We start from the raw sequence: 15,438 nt of genomic DNA on the forward strand, positions 1-15,438 counted from the left end.
CCTTTTCAGTCTTCAGCATTGTAATTTTCCTGCAAAATTCAATGCAATATGTCAACCTGAAGGTGTTCTGTACACAGTTCGTATACAGAATGCCCCCAGAAATGTAATTTTCTGCTTGTGTGATTATCTCACTGCAGCTATGACCCCAATATCTATTTTTTCAGCTGGTGATGCTGAATAAAGTAAAAGCAGTCCAATCTGCTAATTAGCTGCTGGGTTGCTTTTACATGTGGCAAAAGGGAGTGCCACCTTCCTGGGCTCTCCCGTCCCACCGGGGAGTCTGAGACTGAAGCCAGGGGTTCCGCTGGCTGACCATAAAGATGACTGAGGACTGGAATGTCCCTGATGTTCTCTATGTTCTAAGAAATCGGAAGCAACGAGTATGTTGTCACTTCCGGTTTTGGTCTAATGTAAACAGACCATTACTGGCCTGTGAAACATTAGATCTACTCAATGTGGGTTTGATCTGATGCTTTGAAGGGCAGAGGAGAGATCTGGGCTTGTGATTGATGCTGCATCCACCTACGGAGTATGAATGATTCTTTTTTTTTTTTTTAATCCCTAACTTCTCTTAAAAAAAAAAAAAACGTTATGCAGTTTTTTTACCCTTTCTTTCAGGTTATGGATGCTGACTGTCTGGCATCATTACTTAGTTTTCCCCTAACACAGAACAGGGAAATTCAGAGTTTTTGCTTTATTGAAATGTCAACAAAAATCAGGAGGTTTCAGTGTAGTGAAGTGAATTTAGGGTTGTTTTTATGACACCACAATCTATGCTATCAGTGTGTGTTTCCACATGCACATTTATATGCATTTTGAATGTGTTTGCAGAGCGTTTGTAATGCTTTCCAGCATGTTTTCTATTACTTTTTTGAAAAATGTGTTTGTGCATTCTGGTGCATTTACGTGCATTGTGCTGTAGTAAAATGCATGCTCCTGTTATTTTTGCACTGGAGCTGGAGGCAGTGGTGTGAAATAGGGTGATTGGAAAACATTGATTTTTCTGTGCATACGCTCAGGAAGCTGTCGCTGTGACCAGTGCTGACTAGATAGAATAAAGTCCATTCCAGAAGTGCTGATGGAGAAGAGTGGGGATTTCAAATCCCTGGACCGCTGGGGCAGCAGCATGGTGCTGCTAACAGCTTGGTTACCCTGGAGGGAAGTACAGTGGGGCTGGGCTGCAAATTCACCACGGTGATTCCTGTTGCTCTTCTTTCTTCAAATTGGAATAATCTGCTGCTCCACCTGTTTTTTTTATGGAGATGTAGACACTTCATTTGTCATTCAGTAGATGTGTTTGTTACATTTAAAAAAAAAAAAGGTCAAGGATCTGTATGCTTTTAATGTAATGATCAGAAGCACTGTGGAGGACCTTTATGATGAGGAAATACATACCATTATAAAGCAGTACAGGTAGACACACCAAACGAAGATGACATTTTACGGAGACATTAGGGGCAAGCTCTAATTATCCTGGTATTTAGTTGAATTGAACAGGTTTATTTATGGCAGTGTCTCAGAAAATGCTGACCAGGGGGACCAATCATTTGCATGTAATCTTCCCACACTGTGAAAGAGAGATGAAATTTGGTTAGTGAGACATCACTGAGCACCTGGAACTAATTTTTGCTCACATTCCTAAATACCCCACCCCCCATGCCATGCCTATATGCCATAAAATATTCATATGTATCAAACTACCCTCATCTTTTTCAGAATGAACATTGAATGTAATCCCCAATATTTAATGTAATCCTTTGTTTCTTCAGTATACAAGTCTCCAGAATATGAATCTCTTGGTTTCGATCTGACGGTTGAAAGATTGGTGTCTATCGGTTATCCTCAAGAGCTTCTAAGTTTTGTCTATGACCCAACATTCCCCACCAGGTACGAAATTATGCCTAATGTGTTTAATGTATGGGCTGCTTTGTGAGATAAACTTCTAATGGATTAAGCTAAAATCTATATATTGTTTGAAAGTGGAGCTCCAAATAAATATTTAACACATCCTTTACAGAATATGCCCAACATTTCCTATTCCTGATATGTGCTTGCTGTAGCATGTACTTGTAGGAAAAAATATCCTTTTCTCTTTGTATTGCTTCCTTTGTGTGAAATCCCTGGTGTTCCTGCCAGTCATTCGGCTATCCTAATATAAACTGACCGTACTAGGCATGAGAGCACGGTTTCAGTTTTCTGGCTCTTCTGGGAGCTAATCCAGTTATCAGGATTCTGCTGACACCCCCCCCTCAGCACAGCCATTCACTGGGAAGATTAGTGTTAGGGGGAAAAAGGTATTTATAATGTTTTTTTTTATATGCATACAAAAATGTTTTTCTTTTAATTTCTATTTTAAACTGAATGAGTTGTTTTACAAGATGAGAGTTTACATATTCTTTAAAGTAGAACTATAATCAAAACTTTTTTTAAATCTTGGATAGAGTAAGGGACCCTGTCTGTTTATTTTTTTTTGCCATCTGTTTGCCATTTGGGAGATTTACCTTCACTTCCTGTCTTGTAGCCAGAAACAGGAAGTGAGAAAATATCAGCAAATTAAGGGAATTGCTTTGGGACCCCCCAGGTCACCAAAACTAGTGTCTGTATTGGAAGATTTCCCCTCTATTATTTTTCTGAGGATAACCTAATATTTGGGGTTTCTATTACTTTCATGATAATGGTAAACAGGACAAATAGGGGGAACCTCACTAACAGGGCCACAGGCAGCAATTAGAACTGACAAGGGATCTAATCCCTCTCCACTCTATCCAAAATGGAAAAAAAGTTTTGCCTTTAGTTATACTTTCATCTTTGCCTGGAGTCCTACTTTTGTCTTTAATCTCTGCCTGTAATTATATATGAATTTTTCATGAATTCACTTTTATTGCATTAATTTTTTATTTTGTGTTTGTGCCGTTTTTATATATTCATTCCTAAACACAGTTTAGACAAATACCTTTCCTGTTATAAATGTACAGCAGTGCTAAGGCTGAAAGAAGGATGCACAGCACTCCAAGTTCATTAGGACTCTATTGCTTTGTATAAGTTCAGCAGCATTTTTTCAAACATAGTCATCCATGAAATGGGTTTTATTATTAATATTATTTAGGGAAAATGTTTTTGAACTGTGCAGATGATTGCATCTGTAAGAGCAAAGCAGTACATATACATGGAACATATAATTGATTATGGTTTTAGCCAGAGGTTCTACTTTTAGAACTCTTTCTTACAATATCTGTGTTTTAATGAGCTATTTTGTTCAAGCTTTACATTTGTTTGCTAGTAATAACTTCATTTTAAGTATATATGTTTCATAATCTGTTTTCTTCCTCCAGGGGTTTGGTGTTTGATACAACATATGGAAATCTCTTGAAAGTTGATGCCTATGGCAATATTCTTGTTTGTGCACATGGGTTTAACTTCATGAGAGGGTAAGTGCTGGCATATTTTACTTGTGATGAGGCAAACAAGTCTAGCTATGTTTGTTGTTTTGATCCAAAAATACAGTATGTACCCTTTTTTTAAAAATTCAATTGTAGCTTGCAAACAAAGCTGTGAACTTCTGCCTTACATACTGTATAAAACAGCTTAACGTTAGAAGGCAACTTTGTTGACCATACAAAACTCACACCGAGATACTATTAGAATTTTTACTTGAAAGTATTTGTTACTGCAATTCACATTTACAATTGTGCTGTCCCATATTTTTGTGACTCTATGCAAAAAATCATAAAGTCACTTATTATTGGCTAAGTTTACATTAAGGCTATCAATGCTGCTCTACCAAGGGGATCTTTTTTTTACATTTTTTTTTTACCAGTAAAAGTTTTTACTAAACAACTGCAAAGTATACAGTCAAATAAAAAAAAGTACAAAAAAAAGTACAAAAGTATATAGAAGAACATGTAAAGAGTTACATGAAAACCACAGCGGTATCAAAGATTCACAAGAAAAAATATGGTTTATGATACACAATACAGTGATGCAGTATGGTATCCATATAAAATAGCAGTGTGTACCCAACAGTGCAGGGAAAATATGGCTCATTCAGCAGCAAGGAGAAGGTAAGGGGGGGGGGGGGGGGTAAGAAGAGGGGATAAATGAAAGGGGGAAAAGCAAAGTGATATATTCTATTAGAAAGCCCGCATTCCAAGTAAGTGGTGGAGCTAAACAGTGATACCCTGACCATCAACCCAGCAATTCCAGATTTTGTCAAATTTCTGGGGACAGTTGCTACTGGGATAGGTCAGTTTACATAAGGGCAAAGTCCCATTCATAGCTGCTTTTACAGGCAATCACAGTAGGGGGAACAGTAGACTTCCAATGCAGAAGAATTCCTCTTTGGGCATAATAAGCAGAATAAAATACAAAGAACCTCTCATGCTTAGTGGGTCCTGCCCCTTCCACAAGGCCACATAGCCACAGGGCGGGATCCAATGGGAGAGGAAATTTGCCAAACGCATTATTACTATCCATAAAACCGCGCCATGCGCCAGTAACGTTGTATGGCAGGGCAGAGCCAAACAACAAAGTAGGTGCCAACCTCTTTTCCACAATGAAGACAGGTATCTAAGGTTCCAGGATATGGATATATATATATATATATATATATATATATATATATATTTAGCTTTGAATAAGTATTATAGTCATGGCTCTAAGAGCCTTCTTGTTGCAAGGTTTTAAAATGCCCCTTGCAATTTCTGAGGGTGGCAATGATTGTAGCTGTTTTCTTGCTCCAATAATAATATTATTAATTTTATTATTATACAGGATTTATATATCGCCAACAGTTTGTGTAGCACTTTAAAATTCAAAGAGGGACAGTATAATTACAACAGAGTTCAATACAGAAGGAATAGGAGGGCCCTGCTCATGGAGCTTACAATCTAAAGGGTGGAGAGGAGGTACAGAAGGTAATAGCTGCAGTGGAGGATCTGATGGAGGCGACTCAAGTACAATTTGTTTTAGGTGGAGGTGGGCTAGGCTTCCCTGAATAAGTGAATTTTCAAGGATCGCCTAAAGCACATGTGTCAAACACAAGGCATGTGGGCTGAATCCTGCCCACCGGGCCACTTCAAAGAGAGAACTGGGCAAGGCTGATAACCATATTATCAGCTCACTATCAGCTAACTAAGTCAGGATAAATAGGTATTTTTTTCTACTCACAGTACTTGTAATGATACAAAACATAGGGAAATTTGCACACGATGGAAATATGTACTTTTTCCCATACATACTTTAAAGCAGATTAAAAAACATCAGTGACTGTTGTTTCATATTAAAGATAATTAAAGGATAAGTAATTCACAGAATACTGTTAATGAGTGCTGCGGTCGAAGCCCACAGGTTTTTAAAATTGTGAAAGCTAGCGGGGGGATGGAGAAGATCCTCCCCACCAGGGGAGCAGGGGGACCGTGGGGCGGTTCTTGCATAACACTTCAAATAAAATTCAATACGAAAAAAAAAAAGATAAGCAGTGCGATGTGTTCCTACAACTATCCCTGCACAACGCACACCAGCAGGTGAGCGTTATATACAGCTATAAAGCTTTTCTTTCTGAAGAGTTGGTATGATCATAAACCATATCACATCCCTCATTTAACTATGAAAGCCTGTCCTTATATTTTGCTGATTGTGTAGGTCACTAACACCCAAAGTAAAGAATATATTTCCTAATAATTCTGTGTGCTTCCCTTAATGCAGACAAAACCTAGTAAAACCTGTCACTAACACCTTTTCTGAATTTCAGCATTAATAGCCAGTGTTGGGAGAGGAGGAAACAATATTTGCTCTCATTGGAAAGGTCGCGTAGAGCCATGAAGAATCCAATGTAAAAATACACCATAGCAAGGCAAACAGATGTTCCCTTTGATGTGAAGTCATGCTTTGTGTCTGCTAAAGTGATCCTTTGTTTGCAGACAATGCCTCACCCTATTTACCTACCAGGTCCTTTGTTTGCTTGCTGCATAGGGTCCTACATGAGAATGTAATTTGCTGTATCAGTATCATGCACAGACATGTTTTTATATGATAACCTTGTTACTAAGCAGTTTTTTTTAACATTTGGTGAAGCTGTACATTGACATCTTTCAAGGCTGCATGTCTGAATTACTCAGTGTGCACATATCTGGGCAAACCAGTCTGTGTGTTTTCTATAAAGCAAATAGTCAAAGAATACAATCATGTATTGTGTTATGAATCTGTGGCTCTCATTTTGCAATTATTGTTGTTTACAAGTCTGGGCTTTATATGGACAACTCTGCCACATTGTTTTTTTCTGGCTCTCTACCCAAAATAGGAAATCAATAGTAATATCCTTGTTTTGAATGAGTTATAATGAAATCAACATGTGATTTTAGTATACAGACTGATGGCGTTACTTACAGTGAACAAAATGTATCACGTTGAACGTGCTTTTAAAGCATCCCTGCTGTGAAACTGGATTGTCTTAAAGTGGTAGTAAACGTAAGAAATTTAAAAATCCGCTGACAGGCAGGGCTTTTATAACAGGTGCGACCCTAGAGGTCTCTTCTGGTATAAATACCCCCGCCTATTAGCAGGTAATGTGATCTGAGACGCACATGCACAGCTTAGACCACATTTATGGTCTGTGGAAATGTGACTCCTGTGTACATGCGCAGGAGTGACATCACTGCTGGCCGGCCATTCAAGCGGCCAAAGATTCCGAACCCAGAAGGAAGACCAGTTAAAGATGGAAGGGTCGGGGAGCTGTGACAGCACTGCACTGGAGGGCTCTGTTTGTAGTTAAGTTTGTCATAATGTACTGGCATGCAGTACATAATATATTATGACCTAAACTTGCAGGGGGGGGCCATTTTTTTCGTTTACAGAAAGGACTTTACTACCAATTTAAGGTGTATACTGCTGTGCAAAAAATTAAGGCAGGTGTGATGAAATGCTGTTAATTAAGAATGCTTTCAGAAACAGAAGTGTTAATAGTTTAATCATTAACAAAATGGAAAGTATATGAACAGTAGAGGAATCCAAATCAAATCAATATTTGATATGACCATCTTTCGCTTTCAAATTAGTATATCAATTCTTTTAGGTACACTTACACACAGTTTGTGAAGGAACATAGGTAGGTAGGTAGTTCCAAACATGTTGGAGAACTAACCACAGGTTTTCTGTGGATGTAGGCTGCTTTAAATCTTTCAGTTTCTTCATGTATTCCCAGAGAGACTCAAAGATGTTGAGATCAGGGCTCTGTGGGGGCCACACCACCACTTCCAGGACTCCTTGTTCTTTTTTATACTGAAGATAGTACTTTATGACATTGGCTGTATGTTTTGGGGTCATTGTCCTGCTGAAGAATAAATTTGGTGCCAATCACATGCATCCCTGATGGTATGGCATGATGGATACGTATCTGCCTGTATTTCTCAGCATTGAAGACACCATTGATCCTGACCAAATCTCCAACTCCATTTTGAGAATTGCAGTCCCAAACTTGCAAGGAACTTCCACCATGCTTCACTGTTGGCTGCAGACACTCATTACTGTACTGCTCTCCAGTCCTTTGGAAAACAAAACTGCAAATTTGGATTCATCAGTCCAGAGCACCTGCTGCCCTTTTTCAGCCCCCCCCCCATCCTATGGTTTTGTGCATAGTTAGTTTAGCCTTATTTCCTTGTTAGAAGTATACCTGGGTTCCATTTTTTCCACTAATTCTGTGCTGATGGCACTACTGGACATGTTACGATGTCAAAGGGAGGTGTCTTTCATCTGCTGCATTAAGTTTCCTTGGCTGACCACTTTGTCTACAGTCCTCAATGTTGCCCGTTTCTTTGTGCTTCTTCAAAAGAGCTTGAACAGCACATCCTGAAACCCCAGTCTGCTTTGAAATCTTTGCCTGGGAGAGACCTTATTGATCAAGTATAGCTACCTTGAGTCTTGTTGCTGTGCTCAGTTTTGCTATGGTGTTTAACCTGTGACATTAAACTGTCTTTCACAACCTCACCTTAGTAGCAGAGTTTGGCTGTTCCTCACCCAGTTTTAAGCCTCCTGCACAGCTGTTTCTGTTTCAGTTGATGACTGCGTTTCAACCTACCTATGAAATTGATGGTCATTAGCACATGCTTGGTATAATTAGTTTATCATACACCTGACTCTAATCCTACAAAGTCCCTGACTTTGTGCAAGTGTACAAAATGTGCAAGTGTAAGAATTGATGCTTGTTTGAAACTACAGGGTATTCACATCAAATATTTGATGTAGATTTTTCTTCTGTTCACTCACTTTGCATTTTGTAAATTGATAAAAATGTATATTTTTAAAAGCATTCTTAATTTACTGCGTTTCTTTTCACACCTGCCTAAAACATTTGCACAGTAATGTAGGTAAACCTAATATTGAAACATAGAAGAGTGAAGGCAGAAAAAGACCAAGTGGTCCATCAAGAAACTAGCAATGTCACATGTGGTGCTCAGCTTTGGAGCAAGATAGCGGGAGGTGAGCAGGGACCAGAGAGCGAGAAGGATCAGCAAACCAAAGGCTCAGCAGAGCTGGGGGTTACTAATGAGCGGGAGATTAGCAGAGTAGAGGGTTACTTCTGAGCTGGGGATCAGCAAAGCTGGGGGTACTGCTGAATGGGACATCATCAGAGTTGGGGTTATTAATAAGCAAGGAATCTTCTGAACTTATTAGGGTACTAATAAGCTGGGGATCTGCTGTACAAAAGTACCAATGCTGAACAGAAGTGCTAAGGAGCTGGGGATCTGCTGAATGGGGATACTACTCAGCCAGGGTTTTGCTTGGCCCCTTTAAAACCAATACACTGCTAAAAAAAAAAATAAAGGAACACTTTTTAATCAGAGTATAGCATCAAGTCAATTAAACTCCTGGGATATTGATCTGGTCAGTTAAGTAGCAGAGGGGGGTAGCAGTTTCAGCTGCTTTGGTGGTAATGAAATTTACAACAGGAGCACTAAATGGGCAACCATGAGACAACCCCCAAAACAGGAATGGTTTTACAGGTGGAGGCCACTGACTTTTTTTTCCCTACTCATCTTTTCTGACTGTTTTTCACTAGTTTTTCATTTGGCTAGGGTCAGTGTCACTACGGGTAGCATGAGGCGATACCTGGACCCTAAAGAGGTTGCACAGGCAGTCCAACTCCTCCAGGATTGCCAGAAGGTTTGCTGTGTCTCCCAGCACAGTCTCAAGAGCATGGAGGAAATTCCATGAGACAGGCAGTTACTCTGAGAGCTGGACAGGGCCATAGAAGGTCCTTAACCCATCAGCAGGACACGTATCTGCTCCTTTGTGAAAGTAGGAAGAGGACGTGCACTGCCAGAGCCCTACAAAATGACCTCCAGCAGGCCACTGGTGTGAATGTCTCTGACCAAACAATCCGAAACAGACTTTGTGAGGGTGGCCTGAGGGCCCAACGTCCTCTAGTAGACCCTGTGCTCACTGCCCGGCACCATAGAGCTCGATTGGCATTTGTCATTGAACACCAGTGCCCTGATCTTTTCACAGATGAGAGCAGGTTCACCCTGTGCACATGTGACAGACATGAAAGGTTCTGGAGAATGTTATGCTGCCTGTAACTTTGTTCAGCATGACCGTTTTGGTGGTGGGTCAGTGATGGTCTGAGGAGGCATATCCATAGAGGGACGAACAGACCTCTAGAGGCTAGACAATGGCACCCTGATTGTCATTAGGTATCGGGATGAAATCCTTAGACCCATTGTCAGACCCCATGCTGGTGCAGTGGGTCCTGGGTTCCTCCTGATGCATGACAATTCCTGGCCTCATTTGCCAAGAGTATGCAGGCTTTTCCTAGAAGATGAAGAAATTGACACCATTGAATGGCCCCCACACTCGCCTAACCTAAATCCAATAGAACACCCTCTGGGATATCATGTTGCCAGGTTGCACCTCAGACTATCCAGGAGCTCAGTGATGCACTGGTCCAGATATGGAAGGAAATGCCCCAGAACACCATTCGTCATCTCATTAGGAGCATACCCCGACATCAGGCATGCATACAAGCATGTGGGGCCATACAAACTACTGAGTACCATTTTGAGTTGCTGCAATGAAATTTCAGCAAAATGGACTAGCCTGCTGCATACTTTTTTCACTTTGATTTTCAGGATGTCTTTGAATTCAGTCTTCTGTTGGTTGGTAATTTTCATTTCCATCAAACAATGGGTCATCCTTACGTTCCTAGCACATTACCCAGTCCATATCAGTATAGATATCCAGCATGATATTTTCCCCATTGAGATCTGATGTGTTTTCAAAGTGTTCCTTTAATTTTTTTGAGCAGTTTAGAAAATCAGCACACACAGGGCATCTGCCAAGCTTCACTAAAGTTTAAAAAAATATCGCCGAAGAATCATTGAAGCATCAAAAACACATCAAAAAAGCATGTTGAAGCTGTGGAAGCTTTAAAGTGTGTTAAAACCGAAGCAAGTGTAATTGAGCCCTTAATGTATTTAAAGGGGTTTAGTCATGTCTCCTCTTTCCTCCAGGATATACATGATAAGCTCTTGAAGTCTCTCCTAATAAGTGAGGTTTCCAGAACTGGACACAGTATTGCAAATAAGGTCTAACTAAAGTTCTTTTTCGGGGAATCGGAAACATTCAGGGCCTCCTTTCTTCCTGGTGACCTCTCTAGTGATGCATCCTAGAATTCTATTTGCTTTTCCCACTAACAATGAACTCTCCTATTTTTCTCCCATTGAACACATTTTGTTCAATGAGATATTTAACAAACCTAATGTTAGTTGATTATATCAGAAATTGTGAGCTGTTCTGCGTCTTGTGCACATTTTCTTAGTTATCTGATGGAGTATAATTATCCAAATTAGTTGTTATATCAGGACTACAAATGAGTATTGTCTATGTTGTGTACAGTACTATAGGCAGGAGGTCTGAGTAGTTTAGCAAAAGACACTGGGTAGGGATTACACCTCTCAACCCCCAAAAATGCTGTGTGTTTTCAGCCCACCACAGGACATGGTAACGTTGTGCATTTCTGGCAGATCACATGTATTCTTCTGTACTTGCAGGGTCTCTAAAGGGATTAAATATGGGGGAAATAAGCATGTATTGCAGAGATGGTTTTTTTTAACCTTGATATATATATTTTAAACAGAACCAGTCACAATTGGGTTTATGCATAAATGAGCATGCTGAAGTCTAAATTGATTACAATCATTGAATATAGACCCTTCCTTACTGTGTGGAAGCATCAGTCTCTCTGCAGAGGTCTGGCAGACCTAGCTCATGTTCTCAACTGATTATGGAGTTCAAAAGCTGGCTAAACACTGCATATGGACAAATATGCAGTACCAGCTATTGTACAACCACTGGTAAAAAGTATGGAATCACCACTCTTGGAAAATGTTCATTCAATTGTTTAATTGTGTAGAAAAAAAAACAATAACAGAAATGTTTCAAAACAATTTTCATTTAACATTCCAACCTTCTGGCTTTAAGAAACACTGTAGTCAATTGCAACTGTTTTTGCAGATCAAGCAGAGGAAAAAATATGGAATCACTCAATTCTGAGGAAAATGTTATGGAATGATCATGTACTTTGCAGTTCTAAAACAAACATCTGCATCAGATTACATCTGCTAATTAGTCTGCAGTTAAAAAAGAGTGCTTGCAAACCTTGGTGAGCTGATGCACCAAGCTGATTGATATGAATCATGTTGAAACAAACAAGAAGGTAAATCTTCAAGAAGGTAAATCATCATGGAATGTTGAAAAAGATGTTGGTTGTTTTCAGTCAGCTGTGTCTAAGGTCTGGACCAAGTACAAATCAAATGGGAAGGCTGTAAAATGGAAGCGTACTGGTAGACCAAGGAAGACATCACAGCGTCAACATAGAAAACTTAAAACAATATGCCTTGAAAATGCACAACATAGCAAATGAGGAACAAATGGCAGAAACTGGAGTCAATGTCAGTGACCAAACTGTAAGACATTGCCTAGAGGAAATGGGATTTACATACAGAAAAGCCAAATCAGTTGAAAGGATGTTTGGTGATGACATCACTTTTGAGGATGCTATTGCATCTTGCCATAGGGCAAAAGCCGTGAAAACTTTCCTTCAAGAAAGGCATATAGGGGTTTATTTACTAAAGCTGGAGAGTCCAAAATCAGACTCCCTTCTGCATAGAAACCAATCAGCTTCTAACCTCAGCTTGTTCAATGAAGCTTTGGCAATGAAACCTGGAAGCTGATTGGTTTCTATGCAGAAGGGAGTCTGATTTTGGACTCTCCAGCTTTAGTAAATAAACCCCATAATGTTAATGGCATGGCTAGTAAATAGTCCAAACCTCAATCCAATTGAAAATATATGGTGGAAATGAAAGAAAATGGTCCATGACAAGGCTCCAACCTGCAAAGCTGATCTGGCAACTGCAATAAGAGAAAGTTGGATCCGGATTGATAAAGAATACTCTTTGTTGATATTTAAATCCATGCCTCAGAGAATTCAAGCCATTATAAAAGTTGGAGATGGTGCTACAAAGTACTAGTGGTGCACTGTAGTGTATTTTTTTTCATGATTCCATAATATTTTCCTCAGAATTGACTGATTCCATATTTTTTCCTCTGCTCGATTTGCAAAAACAGATGCAATTGACTACAGTTTTCTTTCTTTTTTCTTTTTTTTTTAAGTGTTTCTTAAAGCCAGAAGATTGGAATGTTAAATGAAAATAGTTTTGAGGCATGTCTGTGATTAGTTTTTTTTTCTACACAAATAAAAAACTGAACATTTTTTCAAGAGTGGTGATTCCATACTTTTTGCCAGGGGTTGTATTCTGAGAGCTGGCACCCGTCTGATGCATGTGCTGTTCAGCTGAGAATTTTGTGCCCAGCACCTTCGACAAAGATCATTTGAAAGACTAACTTTTTTTAGCTGTGTGGTGCTGACAGAGCCACCCCCCGTGAAACGAATTTCTGCTGAGTCAGACTCAAGTAAGACAAAATTTAATCCGTGTAAAGCCAGCATAACACTGACTCTCATTGAGGCTGTCTCGGACTGTTCCACACATAGAGCAAGGTTTCACCTTTGCAGCTGCTGGCAGGCTGTGGTTGCTTTCAAAAGAGAACAGGCTTTAAGACTGTGCACACTTTTTGTTTTGGTGCACCTTGTATTTAGCTAATTTAAGATGAGAGTTTAGTTGGACTTTAAAGTACATTTCCAGGCATTACAAAAATGTATCCCCTCATTTCCCTCTTTGCCCTCTAGGACATGTCCCAGCATTCATTTTTCTTGTTCCTGTAATGAGAGACCACTTTCATTACACCTGTATAGGGTTGTGCAGTTCTTCAATGTGTGGGCAGCCTCTTGGAAATCAAGACACCAGTGTTGTTTTGCAGGAAAATAAATCAATGTATACCTGTGGAGTGGGACAAAGCTCCATCAGCTATAAAAAAAATACAGTCATGTTACAGCCCATGTAACAGCATGACCTCTCAATTCCTCACATCCATTCTCTTTGAGTCTATTTGTTTGTCACTTGCATGTGCTTGATTATGCCAAGTGCACCCAAAGCTAATATTGTACTTATCTATAGACATTGAGTTTAATGACCTACAACGCTCTAAGAATACCCTAGTGGTGACAAATTCCCTACAGTAGTTTGTGTCTGTGCCCACTCCACAATTCCATAATTAATGTATTATGCTTTTCACTTTTTATAAAATGTAACTTATGGAGAATCCCCTAGTGAAGCCAACACCAACCATAGAACTGCCAGACCATGTGGCTTTGCAATGTTCTTGTCACTTAGGCAGAACTGAAAATTTTGATGGACATATCTCACCTTGGAAATCCTTTAGAGATATTAGAATCGATCATATTATAATGCTTGCAAGTGAAAATGGAAAGCTGACATATTAGTTTTGGGTGAGGCTGACCTTTACGCTGCCTGATTATGGCTAGTAAAGCATGTAATGATCGCAGCATTAGAGCAAATTCTTACTGTTTAACCAGTTTGTCTGGAGAGTAAAAAGTCACTAACCTATGGTTAGGTTTATGAAATGTTTTTTATTGTTAGCTTTATTTTTTTTTTTTTTTTTGTTGCTGTGTTCCTTGTGAAGAGCAATGTATAGCTTGTATCTTTTCCAAATAGAAGTGTGATAACGCCCGTGAGAATATGTGTTACTTCTCCTTGGTTGATTTCACTGTTTCCATGGAAGTGCAGCTTGCAGCAAAATGTGCTAAACAGTGTAGCAGGTGGAATTGTTTAATAAAAAAAAATTATTTTCTCCACAGACCTGAAACAAGGGAACAGTACCCAAACAAATTTATCCAGAGAGATGACACAGATCGCTTCTACATCCTCAATACCCTGTTCAATCTACCAGGTAAAGAATATACCACAGTCCAGCTCCACTAACAATGTAAAAAAAAATTCCACTCCCTCACCATTTAAACAAAATTTCCCAAATTCTCTCCATACTTCAGTGCTACACACTTTATTCTCCTCCAGTTCTAGTCACCAGCAATCCTCTGGGATGTGGCCTCCACTTTCTTTAAAAACGTGTCAAAGACACACCCCTGAGGTGCATTATAAAGCCCCCGTGGGATAACCCCATCCATGTCCCTACATGACATCATGCCCTTCTATTCTTTGCATTATTGGGGACAGCATACTGCCGCCGCAGGAAGGAAAAAATCCAGGACGTCATGTGATTGGACCAAAGACAGCTCCAGAAAAGGTACATATAGAAAAAAAAACCTAACAGAGTGTTAGGGCTTCTCTAAAGCAGCATCTGCCACACTTGGATGGGGACTTTAACGCTTGCAGACATAAGGTGATGTCTACATGAAATGGCCTGTTATGATCAGATTGGGAAATAATTAAGTCTATGTACAGTTAGGTCCATATATATTTGGACATAGGCACAATTTTAGTTTTTTTCAGGTATTTACCAAAACATAAAAGTGCACACTCTCAGGTTTAATTTGAGGGTTTGTACATCCAAATTGGAGGAAGGGTTTAGGAATTTCAGCTCTTAAGAGTAGCCATCCCCCCTTTTTCTAGGGACCAAAAGTAATTGGACCAACTAATATAATCATAAATAAAATGTTCATTTTTAATATTTTGTTGAGAATCCTTTACTGGCAATGACTGCCTGAAGTCTGGAACCCATGGACATTACCAAAGACTGGGTTTCCTCCTTTCTGATGCTTTGCCAGGCTCTGACTGCAGCTGTCTTCAGTTGTTCTTTGTTTGTGGCTTTAGTTTCTGCTTTAATTTTGCCTTCAGCAAGTGAAATTCATGCTCAATTGGGTTGAGATCAGGTGATTGACTTGGCCATTGCAGAATATTCCTCTTCTTTTCCTTCAAAAGCTCCTGGGTTGCTTTTGCAGTGTGTTTTGGATCACTGTCCATCTGTACTGTGAAGATTTCAATTTTGTGTACATACCTTCAAATTAAACCT

General features: G+C 39.5%; 1 protein-coding gene across 4 annotated transcripts in view; it reads left to right on the forward strand.

Moving 5' to 3' along the window:
* The window catches only part of NT5C2 (5'-nucleotidase, cytosolic II), a 158,503-nt gene that overhangs the window by 92,799 nt on the left and 50,266 nt on the right, over positions 1-15,438 (forward strand). For all 4 annotated transcript variants that reach the window (XM_089690241.1, XM_089690240.1, XM_089690239.1 and 1 more), the window contains exons 4-6: positions 1,770-1,887; positions 3,333-3,428; positions 14,267-14,358. In XM_089690241.1, the coding sequence (XP_089546367.1) occupies positions 1,770-1,887; positions 3,333-3,428; positions 14,267-14,358 (306 nt within the window). The remainder of the gene's footprint in view (positions 1-1,769; positions 1,888-3,332; positions 3,429-14,266; positions 14,359-15,438) is intronic.

This window comes from Staurois parvus, unplaced genomic scaffold (genome assembly GCF_062004578.1).
Source record: "Staurois parvus isolate SC_StPar_1 unplaced genomic scaffold, SC_StPar_1.0 ptg000525l, whole genome shotgun sequence".
Lineage (NCBI taxonomy): Eukaryota > Metazoa > Chordata > Amphibia > Anura > Ranidae > Staurois > Staurois parvus.